The following is an 18,661-nucleotide window of genomic DNA, read 5'->3' as shown; positions in this document are numbered from 1 at the left end:
GCAGGGATGGAGAGCTATGTGGAAGGGAAGGGTTAGATCGAGCTTAGAGTAGGTTAAAAGGTTGGCACATCATGGGCCAAAGGGTCTCTGCTGTGCTGTAATGTTCAATGATCTATGACGTTCAATTTAAGTCCTAACAAAGGGAGAGACTTTTAAAAGGAAGATAGCACACTGAATCTGTTCTCTCGGCACATTAACAGCGATGGCACTGACTGCTGGCCATAAACTCCATTTGACTGAGAATCTCAGAGGGAAATATTTGAAATACTGCAGACAGTGGAAAGATGAAACGAAAAACCAGAGAATTCAGGAAAGTTCCGGTGAGGCAGGGACTGCGAGAAAAGAAATAGAACCAATATTCAGACCAAGTTCAGGTTGAAGTTTGTTGGCATTCAATCGTACACAGCTAAATGAAACAACATTACTCTGGGACCCAAGTACAAAACACAGTATATATATCATATACAGCACATAAGATAATATTAGTATTAATTGGAGACCTTTTCGCAGAACAGTTTAAATACCTTAACCTGTTTTTCTCTCTCCATGGATGCTGCCTGACCGGCTGAGTGTTTCAAGTGATTTTTTTTGTTGTACTTCAGATGAAGTAATTTCATGGTTTCTTATCTCAGTTCCTAATGTTTTACACAATTGAATGGTGGGAATTGGAACCATTTAGGATGAAATGCAGTTGGATATCCTGTATGGAGTATTCTTGGGTACCACACCAACCTGACTCTGGAATAAAGCTGGGCAACTGTTCAAGGTAAAACACTTACAGCTTCCAAAACCTGCCCTATCAGTCTGAACATCATTAGTTATACTCAATCTTTTATATAATGAATTATTATATATATATATATATATAATATTTATATGAATGAATGATTGCTAATCACAATCGAATGGAAAAAAAATCTTTCTCTCAAAGCACTCAGTGTCTGAGACGAGAGCCGTACATCATATTAACAAACATCACCAACTAACAGAGTCCCGATAAAGGGTTTTATGATTATGATTATGAGGACACGCAGTCCTCTTTTATTGTCATTTAGTAATGCATGCATTAAGAAATGATACAATGTTTTTCCAGAATGATATCACGGAAACACATGACAAACCGACTTAAAAACTAACAAAAACCACATAATTATAACCTATAGTTACAACAGTGCAAAGCAATACCGTAATTTGATAAGAACAGACCATGGCACGGTAAAAGTCTCAAAGTCTCTCGAAAGTCCCATCATCTCACGCAGACGGTAAACCTCCAGCGCCACCAGCTTGCCGATGCATCCGACCACGTTTTGCGACATGAATCTGTTCAATTCCCTCCACAGATGCTGCCCGACCCGCTGTGTACTAACGGTTAAAGCAGCTCTGGGGTTTTAAGATCTCCACGTTTACTGACGACGGAGCAAATTCCTACATTAAAAAAATAAAATTGGAATTTAGTTCCATGCAAATGAAAGTTCGATATGGAGAGGCTTAATATGATGTGATTTAATCTCATATAATTTCTAATGAAATGTCTGTCTGTCACGATTTGACGAGTTTTTTTCTGCCGCACTGCAAATGACTAGCTTTTACATTTGGGTGATTTTTTTTTTGAGCCGCTCACTCGGTTACCTTGAGTTTTCCACAGAGTCGCCGAGGCCGGCAGGAAGGGTGAGCGGAGGACGAGTGAAGTGCCCAAACGCACTGCCCGCGGCACCGGGTATCCGGAGTCGGACCTACCCCTTCTGCACGCCAGTTTCGCGCCTTCCTCTCCGAGCCGTGCGATTAGTAAAGCCCACAGCTCTCTGGGGAGAAACGACCGAAAGAATTCAGTGTTCCGAAGGCAGGTGCTCACCTGTCAACATCCCGCTGGAGGACACGCGGAGCCCACCGCGTTCTCCTGCCTTCTGGGTGGGGCATAAAGACGGCCCATCTTGGTGCTGAGTGTCCCTGAAAAAAAAAGTCCCAGCACGGACACCAAAGAGGTGTATCGGAACGGCTGGGAACCACAGGGAATCAATTACATCTGGATTTGGATGGGAACATTTAAATTATACTTAATAGCCAATAGGCTGGTCCTGGACTTATTTCCACCTGGCATAATTTACATATTATTATTTAATCATTTATGGTTTTATATTGCTATATTTATACTCTATTCCTGGTTGTTGCAACTGTAACGAAACCCAATTTCCCTCGGGATCAATAAAGTATGTCTATCTATTATCTATATTTTATCTATTGTAGTTTGCAGTAACGTAGTTTAGTACTTGTAATAAACTTGTCTATTGTAAAGCAATCGATTGGCGATCGATGATGTTGATACACGCCTCTTTGTGTCTGATACTGACAGCCTTGAGATTAATGTATTGATAAATCATTTACTCTTTCGATCATAATTAGTAATCATCCATTCGCACAACTCTCTCCCAAAAGAAAACAAAGCATTGAGTATGGGGGGGGGCGACTGCACAGAGTCGAAATAAGCTGCAGAAAGTTGTAAACTTAGTTAGCACCAGCCTCGGTAGTTATCAGGACATCTTCAAGGATCCATGCCTCAAAAAGGTGGCGTCCACCATTAAGGACCCCCATCACCCAGGACATGCCCTCTTCTCATTGCTACCATCAGGGAGGAGGTACAGAAGCCTGAAGATACACACTCACTGATTCAGGAACAGCTTCTTCCCCTCTGCCATCGGTTTCTGAATGGACATTGAACCTACAGACACTAACAAACACTTATTTCCATTTTGCGCCACTTGTTCAATTTAACCATTATATAAATATTTCACATATTTTCTATATTGTTATATATTGCATTGCACTGCTGCCGCAAAGACAACAAATTTCACGGCATATGCCGCTGATGTTAAACCTGATTCTGATTATGGCAGGCAGAGAGACGATGGACGGGAATCGCGGTGCGTCTTTGTGTCGAAGTTCGAACTCTTCTCCCGGTTAGAAATCTGCCCTTTGGCCGACCTCGAACGATTGCACAAGTTATTCTGCAGCGTCGCATTGACTTTGGAGAGGAAATGGTTTTTTTTTAATGGCACTTGGAAGATCCGTGGTCAGCTTGGAATTTCCGTAGAGTGAGACAACAACTGGGAAAGTAGACCACCGTCGAGAAGACGATCCCCCCCTCCCCCCATTAGTAGTCTTCTGATCTTTTGGAACACTTTTCCTGGCGAACTTTCTATTCTCAGTTACAAACTACATTTAAAATTGCCGTTGATATATTTTTGGAGCACTAGTACGTACATGGGAACAGAAAACAGCGTGGGAATGTGGAGCCGATGAGGAATTTATGTTCATGAATGCGCCGATGCGCAGTTGCCATATGCCGATACTTCCCAATACAATCGATGTTATTGATTCTAACATCATTTGAAATTATTTAATATTCTATTTAATTCCAGTATATCACATAAAATCTAGGATTCGGAAAGCAAAAGGAAACAGCGTGAAGGTTGGCATAAGGGTATGAGTACTACAGGGTTACGGTAGTTAACAGTTAACTTGCTGAATCAGCAGCCGGAGATCTGGGTCACCGATTCAGAGACGGGGATACCAATCATAACACGGCCACTCGGGAAGCAATTAAATGAAACTCTGGAATAAAAAATGCCATTTCGGGCAACAGTGACCATGAAAATCACTGACTGCCAGAAGAATCCGTCTGATTCACTTATAGACCAGAAAGGAGTATCTTAAGCGAGCTGATAAGATAAGACGTTATTGAAAATTGAGGTATGGAGGAATTTCTTCTGGCATAGGGCAGCGAATCTCTGAGATATCTCCAAAGGATTTAATGGCATTTAAAAAATTCTCCTCAACCAGCTGCAGCACAGACACCTAGGCAACTTTGAAGATAATTGTTACAACATAGAATATGTATTGAAAGGCCCAGTCAGAACGGATATGGGTATTTTCAACAGTGGTAGAGTCTAGGACCAGAGGGCACAGCCTCAGAAGGGCACCCTTTAGAACAGAGATGAGGAGGAATTTCTTTCAGCAGAGGGTGGCGAATCTGTGGAATTCATCGCCACAGGTGACTGTGGAGGCAAAGTCATTGGGTACATGTAAAGTGGATGTTGACAAGCTCTTCGTTAGTAAGGGTGTCAAAGGGGAAGAATTGAGTTGAGAGAAAAATAAATTTTCCTTCTCAACCCCACCATGATTGAATGGTGGAGCAGACTCAATGGGCCAAATGGCCTAATTCTGCTCCTATGTCTTATGGTCTTTCGGTCCTTGAGCCTGGAGTTAGGTGGTTTCAGGGCTTTGTATCTTCCACCCAGTGGGAGAGGGGCAAAGAGAGAACTGAGTGGGTTTTTAATTATGATGGCCACCTTACCAGAGCAGGGAGAAGTATAGAGTCTATAGAGTGGAGGTTGGTTTCTATGATGTGCTGACCTGTGTCCTCAACTCTCTGCTTAACACTGTGCTATGGAGAACCAGGAGACTTTCAGCTAGGCATCACAGTTTAGCTACTGTCATGAATTAACCATAGGATAAACAATGAATTAACATAAGGCAATCATGAAGAAGGCACACCAGAGGCTAAACTTCATTGGGAGTTTAAGGAGATTTGGTATGCACCAAGGACTCTAGCAAATTACTACGAATGTTACCATGGAGAGCATTTTGAGGCTGCATCGCTTCTGGTTATGGAGGGTCCAATGTACAAGATCAGGAAAAGAAACCGGAGAGTGTGGTAAAACCGGCTAGCACTAGTTCCACAGCATCGAGGACATTTTCAAAAGGTGATGCCCCAGAAAGGCAGCATCCATCATGAAGCAACACACACAAAACACTGGAGGAACTCAGCAGTCCAGGCAGCATCTATGGAAAAGAATAAACAGTCGATGCTTCAGGCTGAGACCCTTCATCATGACATCCATCATGAAGGAACCTTACCACCCAGGACGTGCCCTCTTCTCCTTGCTACATAAGATCATAAGAAATAGGAGCAGGAGTCAGCCATCTGGCCCGTTGAGCCTGCTCTGCCATTCAATAAAATCATGGCTGATCTAGCCATGGACTCATCTCCATCTACCTGTCATTCCCCATAAGCCTGAATTCCCCTACTATGCAAAAATCTATCCAATCTTGTCTTAAATATATTTGCTGAGGTAGCCTCCATTGCTTCATTGGGCAGAGAATTCCACAGATTCACCACGCTCTGGGGAAAGCCGCTCCTCCTCAGCCCTATCCTAAATCTACTCCCCCGAATCTTGAGGCTATGTTCCTTAGTTCTAGTCTCACCTACCAGTGGAAACAACTTTCTTGCCTGTATCTTATATATCCCTTTCATAAGTTTTAATAGGCATCCGTTGGTCTCATGAGACCATGGATTTGCGCCTTGGAAAGTTTCCAGGGCGAAGGCCTGGGCAAGGTTGTATGGAAGACCAGCAGTTGCCCATGCTGCAAGTCTCCCCTCTCAACACTACCAATGTTGTCCAAGGGAAGGGCATTAAGACCCATACAGCTTGGCACTGGTGTCGTCACAGAGCAATGTGTGATTAAGTGCCTTGCTCAAGGACACACACGCTACCTCAGCCAAGGCTCGAACTAGTGACCCTCAGATCACTAGACCAACGCCTTAACCATTTGGCCACGCGCCAACACTTCATAATTTTATATGTTTTCCATAAGCATTGAGGAGGGGGTACAGGAGATGCACACTCAACATTTTAGGAACAATTTCTTCCCATCTTACAGAGAAAGGTTGAACAAGTTAGGTTTTTATTCTTTGGAGCATAGAAGGTTGAGGGGGGACTTGACAGAGGTGTTTAAAATTATGAGGGGGATTGATAGAGTTGACGTGGATAGGCTTTTTCCATTGAGAGTGGGGAAAATTCAAACAAGAGGACATGAGTTGAGAGTTATAGGACAAAAGTTTAGGGGTAACATGAGGGGGAACTTCTTTACTCAGAGAGTGGTAGCTGTGTGGAATGAGCTTCCAGCAGAAGTGGTTGAGGTGGGTGCGATGTTGTCATTTACAGTTAAATTGGATAGATATATGGACAGGAAAGGAATTGAGGGTTATGGGCTGAGTGCAGGTTGGTGGGACTAGGTGAGAGTAAGAGTTCGGCACGGACTAGAAGGGCCGAGATGGCCTGTTTCCGTGCTGTAATTGTTATATGGTTATATGGTTATATCTACCATCAGATATCTGAGCGGTCCATGAACTCGTGAACACTACCTCACATCTGCACTATTTATTTTTAAATATTTCTTATTGTAACTTTTATTTAGTGTTTTATGTATTGCACTGTACTGTTGTGCAGAACAACACCATTTCACGGCATATATCAGTGATCATAAACCTGATTCTGACTCTGATATAACTATGTAAATTAGTGGATGATATGAGAATTGGTGGTGTTCTGGCTGTAGCACGATAAAAATCAGATGCAAAGCTGGGTAGATCCAATTTAATCCTGACAAATACAAGGTGATGGACTTTGAGTAGTCAAATGGAGGTGGGAGATGTACAGTAAGACATTGAGGAATGTTAATGGTCAGAGCGTTCATGGGTTCCAATCCATAGCGGCAACACAGGTAGATAGGGTGGAAATGAAGGCATGTGGCATTCTTGCCTTCATAGGTCAGAGCATAGAATACAGAAGCTAGGATGTTATGTTGCATCTTCATAAAATCACCAGTTCCATGACACTTGGAGTGTTGTGTGCAGTTCTGGGCACCATAATAACAGAAGAATGTGGTTGTGCTGGAGAGAGTGTAGATGAGATTCACTGATTGTTGGCTGGATTAGAGAACTTCAGCTGCTATAACAAATGGGATAGGCTGGTCTTGTTTTCCTTGGAGTAAATGAAGATGAAGAGTGACCTCATAGAAATATATAAAATAATAACAGGCATTGATAGAGTAGATAGCCAGAACTTTAGCACCATGCCAGGCTATCAAAAGCAAGTTTGGGGTAAAACAAAGGAGTTTTAAGTGATTAAGGTTACATTTTTTTTAACACGGAGAAGGGATAGAATGAGTAATATAACATGTAAACAGGCCCTTCAGCCCAACTCACCCCGCTGATTGTGTTGCCCAGCAACTAGTCCCTTCCGCCTGCATTTGCCTGTGAGAGTGTTTGATATCTGGAATGCACTGCCAGGGGAGGTGGTGAAATCAGATACAATCAATATGCTTAAGGGAGAAATGCTTAGGATATGATCCTCATGTGGGAAAAGGGGTTTAGTGTAATTGGGCAAGTATGCACAATGTGGGCAGAAGGGTTGTTTGTGTGCTGCACAAGTCCATAAACATAAATTAACAACATTGTAAGTATTTCACCCTCCAAGAGGACCACGACCTTGTTGTGGTTTGGAGGCTTGCGTGCGTCAATGACCCGGAGAGCGATGTTGGCTGGAGTCAGGGCTTTATGCTTTGACTCTTGGTAGGGTCACCCATGCCAAACAGGTCAAAGGGTAGAGGCCAGACTAAGAGTGGTCCACCGGTCCTCCAGGTTCAGGGGGGGTCAGCTCAGGGCTACCGACCCTGACGGGTCAAACAAAATTATTATGGAAACAGCAATGAAGAATCCTTCTACATCTGAGTATGGTGGTATTCCTGAATCACCACTAGGGACTTGCATGACTGGCAGTAGTGAAAACCCGAAAGAAGGTTCTGACATGATGAAAGAGGCCCTGAACACTGCCAGAGATGGAGGAGCATCATTGCTGCTCTAAATGCCAGCCTTGTAGCTTGGAAAAATAATGATTCAGCTCAACAAATGCATGGGAACAAACTCTGAAATCTGGTTGCTTGCCAGCACTCCCAGCTGAGGTAAAACAGAACTCTGAACACGAGTTGGCTCAGGACCTCACACACAAAATGCCAGAGGAACTCAGCAGGCCAGGCAGCATTTATGGAAAAGAGTATTGTCGATGTTTTGGGCAGAAACCCTTCATCTGCAGATTTTCTCTTGTTTGTGACTGGCCCACAACCTGACATTTTTGTCCTCAGTCTTCTTGTTGAAGACTAACTTCAAGTTGTGCAGTTGGAACACTTGGTATGTAGGTACTTTTTCAGGATATATTTATAGAGTGAATTTATCATTATCTGTACAGTCTTCAATGGACAGTTTTATTGCTTATCAAACTCTGCAACTTATAATTCAGAATGATACCTTTGTTAGAATTGCTTCAAAGACTGGTTACTATTATACTTTGCTGTAAGAATTCATTTTATTATGCAGCCTGCAAATTAATTAAGCTTGTGTCATCATTCACTGAGATGCTTTTCCTCTTTTTTTTGAGGGGTGGGGAAGACCAAAACCAAGAGGGGATATGCTTAAGGTGAGAAGAAGAGATTTGAGGGTAGTTTTTTTTTAACACAGAGATGATTGGTATCTGGATTGGCCCGGCAGAGGAAGTAATGGAATGAGATACGATTACAGTGTTTAACATTGAGATAGATATTTAAACAGGCCAGGAGGATATGGACCTCATGCAGGCAAGTAGGATTAATGAGGATGGGCAAGAACGTCAGTATGGACTTTGACCCACAAAGTTGTGTCAAACTTTTAGCTTACTCTAACCTTCCCTCCCACACAGCCCTCAATTTTTCTATCATCCATGTGCCTATCTAAGAGTTTCTTAGATGTTCCCAATGTATCTGTCTCTCCACCACCCCTGGCAGCATGTTCCACTCACTCACCACCCTCAGTGTTAAAAAAAAACTTACCTCGACATGTCCCTTCCATTCGCCTTAAAATTATGCCCCCATTTACGTCCTGGGAGAAAGGTCACTGGTTTTCCACTTGTGTAATTTTGTTCACCTCTATCAAGACATTATTTTTATTTAGTAACTCTATATCTTTGTTCTGTAACCGCTGCTGGAAAGCAATAAATTTCATGTCATATGTTGTTGTTGTTGCTGTTCGTCCATCGTTGATGTCGAAGAGGACCTCGACACCATAATGATGGTGTCGAGACTAGCACATGATTTAGTTTTAAGTGAGGGAGAGTTGCGCAGTGTCAGCCTCACTCTCTCTTCCCAATTCCCATCTGGATCCAGTGGCAAGACAGAGTCTAGACGGCTGGAGATGGGACTAGGCGCAGTGGATGACCAGGACGTCTTCTGTGTCTTGTCCTGCTCTACACGTTCCATGACGGTTGCAGAGACCGGATTCTTGACCGTTGGACCTTCCATTGGTCTCGTCCGCTCAATCCGCCGGAGTCTGTCTTCACATGCTGGGATAGACAACTACCTATCTCACCGAGGGTTTGAGACCCGTCAGCTACCCTCACCTGGTTTAGCCGGCTTGTCGAAGCCGTTGCCCGGGGTGTGGCCGCTGTTGCATGCAAACAGCTACGGGGAGCCACAGATGAGAGCTGAGTGCCAGGTGGGGACCAAAGGTGTCATATAAGTCAGTGATGATAAACCTAATTCTGATTTGATTCTGTTGTTGACCTTAAACTGTTTCCTTGGACCAGGGACAGCCAAGGACAGACATTGTCAGTGACATCCACGTCGTGGGAAAGCGGAAAGCAATTGATTCAGATGTACATGTCGGTATAAATCCATTTAACTTATTTTTGTGACAGATCTCAAGTGTATACTAATAAATTGGAATTGGTTTATTAATGTCTCGTGTGCAGTGAAAAGCTTGTCTTGCATACTGTTTGTACTGTTTTCTTTAAATAATACTTTTTATAAGATTTGTTCTTTTTAACAAACGCATGTATTTTTCACTGTATGTGGTGGTCCATCCCCACTCACTGGCAGAAAGCAGTATTGCAGCTAAGCTAACAGTTTAACAGCTTTCTCACCTTTCATTGGCTAAGTACCAGCACATTGCCCATGTGATGTAATTGTTTTAATTATGTAGCCTGTTAACTAATTCATTCTTATCTAAGGAATTATCCTTAACTTATTATAAAAGTGATAAATTTTTCAAAGGCACCATCTTGGCTTCTTTATCCTCTTCATGTTCACCCCTTAGCATCATTTCTCATCTTTTTGTTTATTTTGCTTAGTGTTTGTATGTTTGTTTGCATTCTAAGATGAATGAAATAAACTTTAAGATTTGCATTCCAAATAAACTTGGAATTAAGACTGCTCGTCATTCCTGACTCCTTAAGGATCAGAAAATAAACAGAGACCCAACAGTACAGATCAAATCATTATACTGTGCATTGAAGTAGAACAAAGGAAAACAATAACTAAATGCAGAATAACGTGCACAGCTACAGAAAAAGTTCAGAGCAGTTAGATAAAAAGGTGCAAGGTCATAAGATGGTAGATTGTAATGTTAAAAGTCCATCTTATTATTAGAAACCATAGAAACTACAGCACAAAAACAGGCCTTTTGGCCTTTCTTGGCTGTGCCGAACCACTTTCTGCCTAGTCCCACTGACCTGCACATGGACCATATCCCTCCATACACCTTCCATCCATGTATCTGTCCAATTTATTCTTAAATGTTAAAAAAGAACTCGCATTTACCACCTCGTCTGGCAGCTCATTCCGTACTCCCACCACTCTCTGTGTGAAGAAGCCCCCCCTAATGTTCCCTTTAAACTTTTCCCCCTCACCCTTAACCCATGTCTTCTGGTTTCTTTCTCCCCTTGTCTCAGTGGAAAAAGCCTGCTTGCATTCACTCTATCTATACCCATCATAATTTTATATACCTCTCTCAAATCTCCCCTCATTCTTCTACGCAGCCCTTCAATAGTTTTATAACAGTGGGGATAGAAGCTGTCCTTGAGCTTGGTGATGTGCGCTTTTTAGCTTCTGAATCTTCTGTCTGATGGAAGAGGGGAGAAGAGAGACTGTCTGGGCTTGATGGGGTCTATGATTATGCTGGCTGCTGTACTGAGGCAGTGAAAGTATATACAGAGTCCAAGGTGCATTATAAGACCATAAAATATAGGAGCAGAATTAGGCCATTTGGCCCATTGAGTCTGCTTCACCATTTCATTATGACTGATCCATTTCCCTCTCAGCCCCAATTTCCTGCCTTCTCCCCGTATCCCTTCATGCCCTGACCAATCAAGAATCTGTCAATCTCGGTGATAAGTACACCCACTGACTTGGCCTGCACAGGTTCATCCCTCTCTGGCTGAAGAAATTCCTACTCATTTCTATTCTGAATGGACGTTCCTCTATTCTGAGTCTGTGCCCTCTTGTCTTAAACTCTTTCACCATAGGAAACATCCTCTCTGCAACCACTCTTTTGAGGCCTTTCAATATTAGGTAGGTTTCAGTGAGATACCTCCCCCTCATTCTTCTGAATTTCAGTGACAACAGGTTCAGAGCCCTCAAACTCTCCTCATTCACTCCCGGAATCATTTTCATGAACTTCCTTTGAACCCTTTCCAATGTCAGCACACCCTTTCTTAGATAAAGGGCCCAAAACTGCTCAGCATACTTCAAGTGAGGCCTCACCAGTGCCTTATAAAGCTTCAGCATTACAACCTTGCTTTTCTATTATGGCTGTACTTCCATTATGATGTCATAATGTTCATTCTTCTGACAGTCTCAGTGAACGTTTTCTTCTTGGACAATCCACCGCAGCTCCCTGCTTGAGTTCTTGTATCCCTGCCATATGCAGTGCAACTCATTCACTTTTCCTTGTTTGAGTGAGAGAAAATGTTAACTTCTTGTCCCCTTGCAAAACTAGAACCCACGTCCTTTGATAGAAATCAGTAATTAATCGACTAATAACTTATATGTTCCGTAATTGCCCCCCTTCTTCTTCACCATTCACCGTTCTTATTTCCCTCTCTCACATCTTCTTACCTGCCCATCACCTCCCTCTGGTACTCCTCCCCCTTCCCTTTCTGCCATGGCCTTCTGTCATCTCCTATCAGATTCCCCCTTCTCCAGCCCTTTATCTCTTTCACCAGTCAACTTCCCAGCTCTTCACTTCACCCCTCCCTTTCTCCTGGTTTCACCCATCACCTGCCACCTTGTACTTCTTCATCCCCTCCCAACACCTTCTTACTCTGACTTCTCAATTCTTTGTTCCAGACCTGATGAAGGGTCTCAGCCCGAAACATCTATAGTTTACTCTTTTCCATAGATGCTGCCTGGCCTGCTGAGTTCCTCCAGCATTTTGTGTGTGTTGCTTGGATTTCCAGCCTCTGCAGATTTTCTCTTGTTTGTGAAATTGATCAGATATTCCCCACTGGAAGCCCAGCAGTCTGGGTCAGTCACACTGGTTTCTCTTGTCACTGGAATCCTTGCATTGTAAAGTGAGAGCGTTACAACTCACCAGAAGACCTTACTTAGAACCAACTCATTTTTGCAAAGAATTTAAAAACTGTTTCCTATCTATTCCTCAGGTAGATTCAGAAGCGAAACTTCTGGAAGTTTAAAGATAAATATTCCATTAGCCCAGTTAATTGGAAGGGTCATGCATCAGGAGAAATGATCGGCAGTAGGTGTTACGACTGGGTATTGACACCAAACTTCACAGCAGAAATGTGAAGTTCAAGGTCAGCTTTCAGTGGCAGGTTACCCCAATTTCACTTTAAGTAAACACAACAAACTTTCTAATAATTATTGTAAACATGTTATTTGGATATTGGCATTGCTTATTCGAAACCCATTTGAGAGAAAGAAGTGGAAAATTTCATTGGGCACTTTGAGGACCGGGTAATCTACCGCCATCTAGTGTCATTAGACTGTAATTACAGAGATATAAGAATCAAGTCTCATAATAAGACCATAAGACATAGGAGTACAATAGGAGATTGGACTCACTGAGTCTAATCTGCCATTGAATCATGGTTGATTCACTATCCCTCTCAACCCCATTTTTTTGCCTTCTCCCTTTGATGCCCTTACTAATCAAGAACCTATTCTGCTTTAAATATTCCCAGTGGTGTGGCCTCTATAGCCGTCTGTGGCAATGAATTCCACAGATTCACCACCCTTTGACTAAGGAAATCCCTCCTCATCTCTGTTCTAAAGGGATGTTCCTCTGGTCCCAAACACCTGCCTCCCACCATAGGAAATATCCTTTCCACATCCACTCTATCTAGGATTTTAACTTATTTGTTAGGTTTCAATGAGATCAGAATTCCGAATTTAGAATTCAGAATCAGGTTTATTATCACCGGCATGTGACATAAAATTTGTTAACTTAGCAGCAGCAGTTCAATGCAATGCATAATCTAGCAGAGAAAAAAAAATAAACAAAATAAAAATAATAAATAAAGAATCAATTACGTATATCGAATAGATTCAATAAAACATGCAAAAACGGAAATACTGTATATTAAAAAAATGAGGTAGTATCCAAAGATTCAAAGTCCATTTGGGAATCAGATGGCAGAGGGGAAGAAGCTGTTCCTGAATTGCTGAGTGTGTGCCTTCAGGCTTTTGTACCTCCTACCTGATGGTAACAGTGAGAAAAGGGCATGCCCTGGGTGCTGGAGGTCCTTTGTATTGGATGCTGCCTTTCTGAGACACTGCTTCCCGAAGATGTCCTGGGTACTTTGTAGGCTAGTACCCAAGATGGAGCTGACCAGATTTACAACCTTCTGCAGCTTCTTTCAGTCCTATGCAGCAGCCCCTCCACACCAGACAGTGATGCAGCCTGTCAGGATGCTCTCCACAGTACAACTATAGAAATTTCTGTGTGTGTTTGTTGACATGCAAATCTCTTCAAACTCCTAATAAAGTATAGTCACTGTCTTGCCTTCTTTATAACTTCATCGATATGTTGGGACCAGGTTAGATCCTCAGAGATCTTGACACCCAGGAACTTGAAACTGCTCACTCTCTCCACGTCTGATCCCTCTATGAGGATTTGTGTGTGTTCCATCGTCTTACCCTTCCTGAAGTCCACAATCAGCTCTTTCGTCTTACTGACGTTGAGTGCCAGGTTGTTGCTGTGGCACCATTCCACTAGTTGGCATATCTCACTCCTGTATGCCCTCTCGTCACCACCTGAGATTCTACCAACAATGGTTGTATCGTCAGCAAATTCATAGATGATATTTGAGCTATGCCTAGCCACACAGTCATGGACATAGAGAGTAGAGAGTGGGCAAAGCATACACCCCTGAGGTGCACCAGTGTTGATTGTCAGCGAGGAGGATATGTTATCACCAATTTGCACAGTTAGAAAGTCGAAGATCCAATTGCAGAGGGAGGTACAGAGGCCCAGGTTCTGAAACTTCTCAATCAGGATTGTGGGAATGATGGTATTAAATGCTGAGCTATAGTCGATGAACAGCATCCTGACATAGGTGTTTGTATTGTCCAGGTGGTCTAAAGCTGTGTGGAGAGCCATTGTGATTGCGTCTACCATTGACCTAAATTGCAAAGGGTCCAGGTCCTTGCTGAGGCAGGAGTTCAGTCTAGTCATGACTAACCTCTCAAAGCGTTTCATCACTGTTGATGTGAGTGCTACTGGGCGATAGTCATTAAGGCAGCCCACATTATTCTCCTTAGCCACTGGTAGAATTGTTGCCTTTTTGAAGCAAGTGGGAACTTCCGCCCATAGTAGTGAGAGGTTGGAAATGTCCTTGAATACTCCCACTAGTTGGTTGGCACAGGTTTTCGGAGCCTTACCAGGTACTCCACTGGGACCTTCCGCCTTGCAAGGGTTCACTCTCTTTAAAGACAGTCTAACATTGGTCTCTGAGACAGAGATCACAGGGTCATCAAGTGCAGCAGGGATCTTCACAGCTGTAGTTGTGTTCTCCCTTGCAAAGCGGGCATAGAAGTCAGGAACAACTGCAGCAGACTCATCCAGATTCAAAGTTGAATCCCTGAAAACAGTCCAGTCCACCAATTCAAAGCAGTCCTGTAGGTGCTCCTGTGCTTCCCTGGTCCATACCTTCTTGGTCCTCACTGCTGGTGCTGCAGTCTTCAGTCTCTGCCTATACTCAGGGAATAGAAGTACAGCCTGGTGATCAGACTTCCCGAACTGAGGGCGTGGAATAGCACAGTAGGCATTCTTGATGGTGGTGTAGCAATGGTCCAGTGTGTTGTTTCCTCTGGAATTGCAAGTGATCTGTTGATGGTAGTTGTTTAGTGATTTTTGCAGACTGGCCTGGTTTAAAATCTCCCAAAATGACGGTGAAGGCATTAGGGTGCGCTGTTTCGTGCATGTTGATCCCATTGCTCAGATCATCTAAAGCCCACTTAACATTGCCCTGAGGTGGAATGTAAACTGCTACCAAAATGACCCCAGAGAACTCCCGTGGTAGGTAAAAAGGACGGCACTTTACTGCTGGATTTTCCAGGTCTGGTGAGCAGAAATGGGACCGCACTGATATATTTGTGCACCAAGGAGAGCTGATCACAGGGCCTACTCCTCCACCTCTGCTCTTGAGAGACTCTATAGATCTTTCCTGGAGGTGTATAGTAAACCCGCCAATCTGGGTCCGGTAGGGAAGAGGTTAACCAGGATTCCGTGAAACAAAGAACACACGTGGTCCTAGTGTCCCAGCACCCTAGCTCTGAGATCATCGATTTTATTCGCAGAAGCAGGTGTAGGCTGTTTGGTCCCATGTGTCTGTACTATAATAAGATTTTTGCCTCAGCACCAATTTCCACAAGAGCCAGATACCCCTCAATTCCCCTAATATTCCAGTGTCCACTGACACCTGTTGTGAAACTACCCAGAAATGTCTGAACCCCACTGGGCAGAGAATTACCAAGGTTCACCAACCTTCTTCTCACCTCTATCAGAACTGGTGCAGATGTCCTTGACCCCTGAGCTCCTTCTGCAGATTGCTCATTGCTCCAGATTCCAGAGTCTGAAGTCCCTTGCGTCCCACCAACTCCTCTCCACACCTCCATTCTGGCTCAGGTTCCCATCGCCCTTCACCCTTCCCCTATGGTTCCACCATCACCTCCCTTACTTCTCAGATTCCAGCCTTTGTGTCCCCACTTATCACCGTCTGCCGTCACCCTCCCCAAGTGCCTCCTGGCTTCACCAGCCTTCTTTTGTCTGCCCCCCCCCCAACCTGCCTTGAATCAATTCAGACTTGGAATAGACAAGGTGACACAAACAAAATCCAAAGGTGAAGCCACAAACAGCAGTACGAGTAATGGAACTCCTACAATTGAGTCTTAAAGAGACAGCGACAGCTAACTGTACCCTGGGGAACTGGAGAACTGAAACTTGAATTCCTGCCACTGTCCAATCAGTTCCATGACAGTGCTAATCAATATAAGGGAAGTTTGTCTCATATACAGATCACCCCCCCCATGAAAAGATTGATCCCCAGGTTCCTATTAGATTAGATTATGAGGAGACGCAGTCCTCTTTTATTGTCATTTATTAACTCTCTGCCCTCTCAAATGAGGGGCGACCTTTTCAAGGATTATAAAATCATGAGAGGACAGAAGAGAGATTGACAGGGATGGGAGGAGTGCTAGATTATGCTGGCTGCTCTCTTAAGGCAGCAGGAAGTGTAGGGGAGGGGAGTCGACGGAGGGGAGATTGGTTTGTGTGATGGACTTCACAGTGCCTACCACTTTCTGCAATTTCTTGTGGTCTTGGGCAGAGCAGTTGCCAAGCCTAACCGTGAGGCGTCTGAATAGACTGCTTTAGTAAAAGTTTCTGAGAATTATCAGGGACATGCTGAATTTCCTTCGACTTCCGAGGAAGTAAAGACCTAGGCATGCTTCCTTATCCACAGCATCCATGTTGCCCCACCAGGACAAATGGTCGGTGTTTCGGTCAAGATGGTGCCGAGCTACAGTCTCCGCTGAAGGCGTGGCTCATACATTGCTGTTTTTAGGCGGGTAGGGATTGATTTGGGGACAGAGCATGCAGTTACAGGTCGGGTTGAGGTTTAGGGACAGGAAAGTTGGGAGTTAAAAACCAGTTTGACATCTGGGCCTCCACATTCCACTCCTGAAGCCCAACAATGATGTTGAGAAGGACCAGTGACGACAAGATCTGATCCCCCCCCCCCACCCCAGGTCAGTTGAGTCCCTAGGGGTATCAACAGTATTGAAAGTTTGTGTGGATAAGAGGCACGAGGGCTGACGGCCCCCTTGGCACATGAGTCTGGGAGTCTGGTGTTAGATGCCTGGAGTTTGCGGCGTTGTTACTGGTGAGTCTGGAGTTTGAGACCCGCCATCAGTGAGTCCTGGGGTCAATATCGAAGATCGAAGGCCGGTGGTCGATTTGAAGTCCAGAAGTTGAGCCCTGGGTCTGCAAGTCTGTGAGTCCAATGGAGCCTGGCGGCCCAGAGGCCTGGAGGCCCGGAGGCTGCCTATCTGGGGGTTGGACGACTGTGTGTGTGTGTGTGTGTGTGTGTGTGTCGATGAGACGGACAAAAGGGGCAGGGTTTGCTGTTCTTCCGCTGAACATTGTGGGCATGATTTGTTGGTGCTGGAATGCATGTGATACTTGTGGGCTGCTCCCAGCACATCCTTAGGTTGTGCTGAATGTTAATACAAACGTTGCATTTCACTGTTTACTTGGATGAATCTAAATCTTAATAATTACACCTTTGCAAACCGAAGCTCTCAACCCATTTCCACCGTGGCACCATTGGTACATACAGGGGTGTGAACCCTACCCCACATCCTGAAGTTAATAATCTGCTGACATTGAGGGAGAGGATGTTGACTTGACAACATGACATTGAGCTCTTTATCTCCTTATTGTACTCTGACCCGTGGTTGTTTGAGATCCGAGCCCCCACCACGAAGTTGTCTTCAAACTTCTCTTTGAATCTTTGCTGAATTATAGCGATTTTTTGACGCAGTCCTCCAGGAAGCATCTCCGAACAGTTGCTCCACCGCAACAACAGCTTTGCACACGAACTATCTCTGATTTGCAGTCACAACAACAGAAAGGGCTGGCAGCACTCAGCAGGGCTGGCAGCGTCGGCGGAGAGAGAAACCGATTGGATGTTTCAGGTCAAACATAGTAAGAACTGAAACACAAACGGCGTCTTTTTCCGCAGATGCTGACTGACCCGTTGGGTGTTCCTTGTCACATTTCGAATATCTGCGCCGCCAGCAGCGGCAAATTGACTCGGCGGTTGGAAATGTAGGTACCCGCGGCCCGACCTTACGGCGGTTTGAGACGGGAGGGCCTGGCACTTCCTGCCACTTTGAGTGAAGCTGTAAGATATTGATCTCTGAGCTGCAGAACAGCTTCACTATTTCCACCGTCGCGCAGCGCGACTCCGCCCGGAAGCAACAGCTCGGTTACTCTCACCACCTGAGTCGAAACCTTCGATTTTCACTTACCTTTAAGTTTCGCAGCGCTAACTTCCGAAGCGTAACCCAGCCGGATCTCATTACCTCAGCCCTGCCGGGCGACCGCCTATGGCTCGTCGCCAGGCTCACAAGTCAGCGTCGGTCCTCCTCTGACTGTTAGATGCGGTGGAAACGGTAAACAAAACCACAAACTGACACAGCCAGTGGTCAGAGGGCGAGTGTTTATCGATAAATCATTCAATATACGGGTGGCATGAAGCTCCGGCTGACGTGGATCGTGCTGGTGTGGACCATTTGTGAGTAGCCGCGCTTTTACCTGGCAAGAATGTAGGCGACCCTTCACCAGCCTCTGGACCACGCCGCCCCCCCCCCCCCCCCGCCTTGGTTCCTAGACCCTGCCTTCCTTGTATCGACGCATCCACCTCACCACAATTCCTTGGATACAGACAACCCTTCACCCTTCTGGACCTCTGACCCCATCGCTGCATCTCGGATC

At 44.5% G+C, this 18,661-nt stretch overlaps 1 protein-coding gene and 1 long non-coding RNA gene across 6 annotated transcripts in view; one reads left to right on the top strand and one right to left on the bottom strand.

Annotated features, from left to right (window-relative positions):
- Positions 1-1,002: 1,002 nt before the first annotated feature.
- Positions 1,003-18,366, bottom strand: LOC140204912 (uncharacterized). Of its 2 annotated transcripts, none has more exons than XR_011887723.1 (3): positions 18,196-18,366; positions 1,853-1,996; positions 1,003-1,425 (listed from the first exon to the last, which is right to left on the bottom strand). It is a non-coding gene; the product is annotated as an uncharacterized lncRNA (long non-coding RNA). The 2 variants fall into 2 exon arrangements; XR_011887722.1 differs by lacking the exon at positions 18,196-18,366 and adding an exon at positions 2,662-2,911.
- The window catches only part of LOC140204910 (uncharacterized), a 35,659-nt gene continuing 34,949 nt past the window's right edge, over positions 17,952-18,661 (top strand). For all 4 annotated transcript variants that reach the window (XM_072271847.1, XM_072271846.1, XM_072271845.1 and 1 more), the window contains exon 1: positions 17,952-18,461. In XM_072271847.1, coding sequence (XP_072127948.1) covers positions 18,419-18,461 — 43 coding nt within the window. In that variant the 5' untranslated portion in view covers positions 17,952-18,418. The remainder of the gene's footprint in view (positions 18,462-18,661) is intronic.

The sequence above is a fragment of the Mobula birostris genome, chromosome 11 (assembly GCF_030028105.1).
Source record: "Mobula birostris isolate sMobBir1 chromosome 11, sMobBir1.hap1, whole genome shotgun sequence".
Taxonomy (NCBI): Eukaryota; Metazoa; Chordata; class Chondrichthyes; order Myliobatiformes; family Myliobatidae; genus Mobula; species Mobula birostris.
Note: the sequence above shows the minus strand (reverse complement) of the source record. Positions and strands in the feature narration are given on the sequence as shown.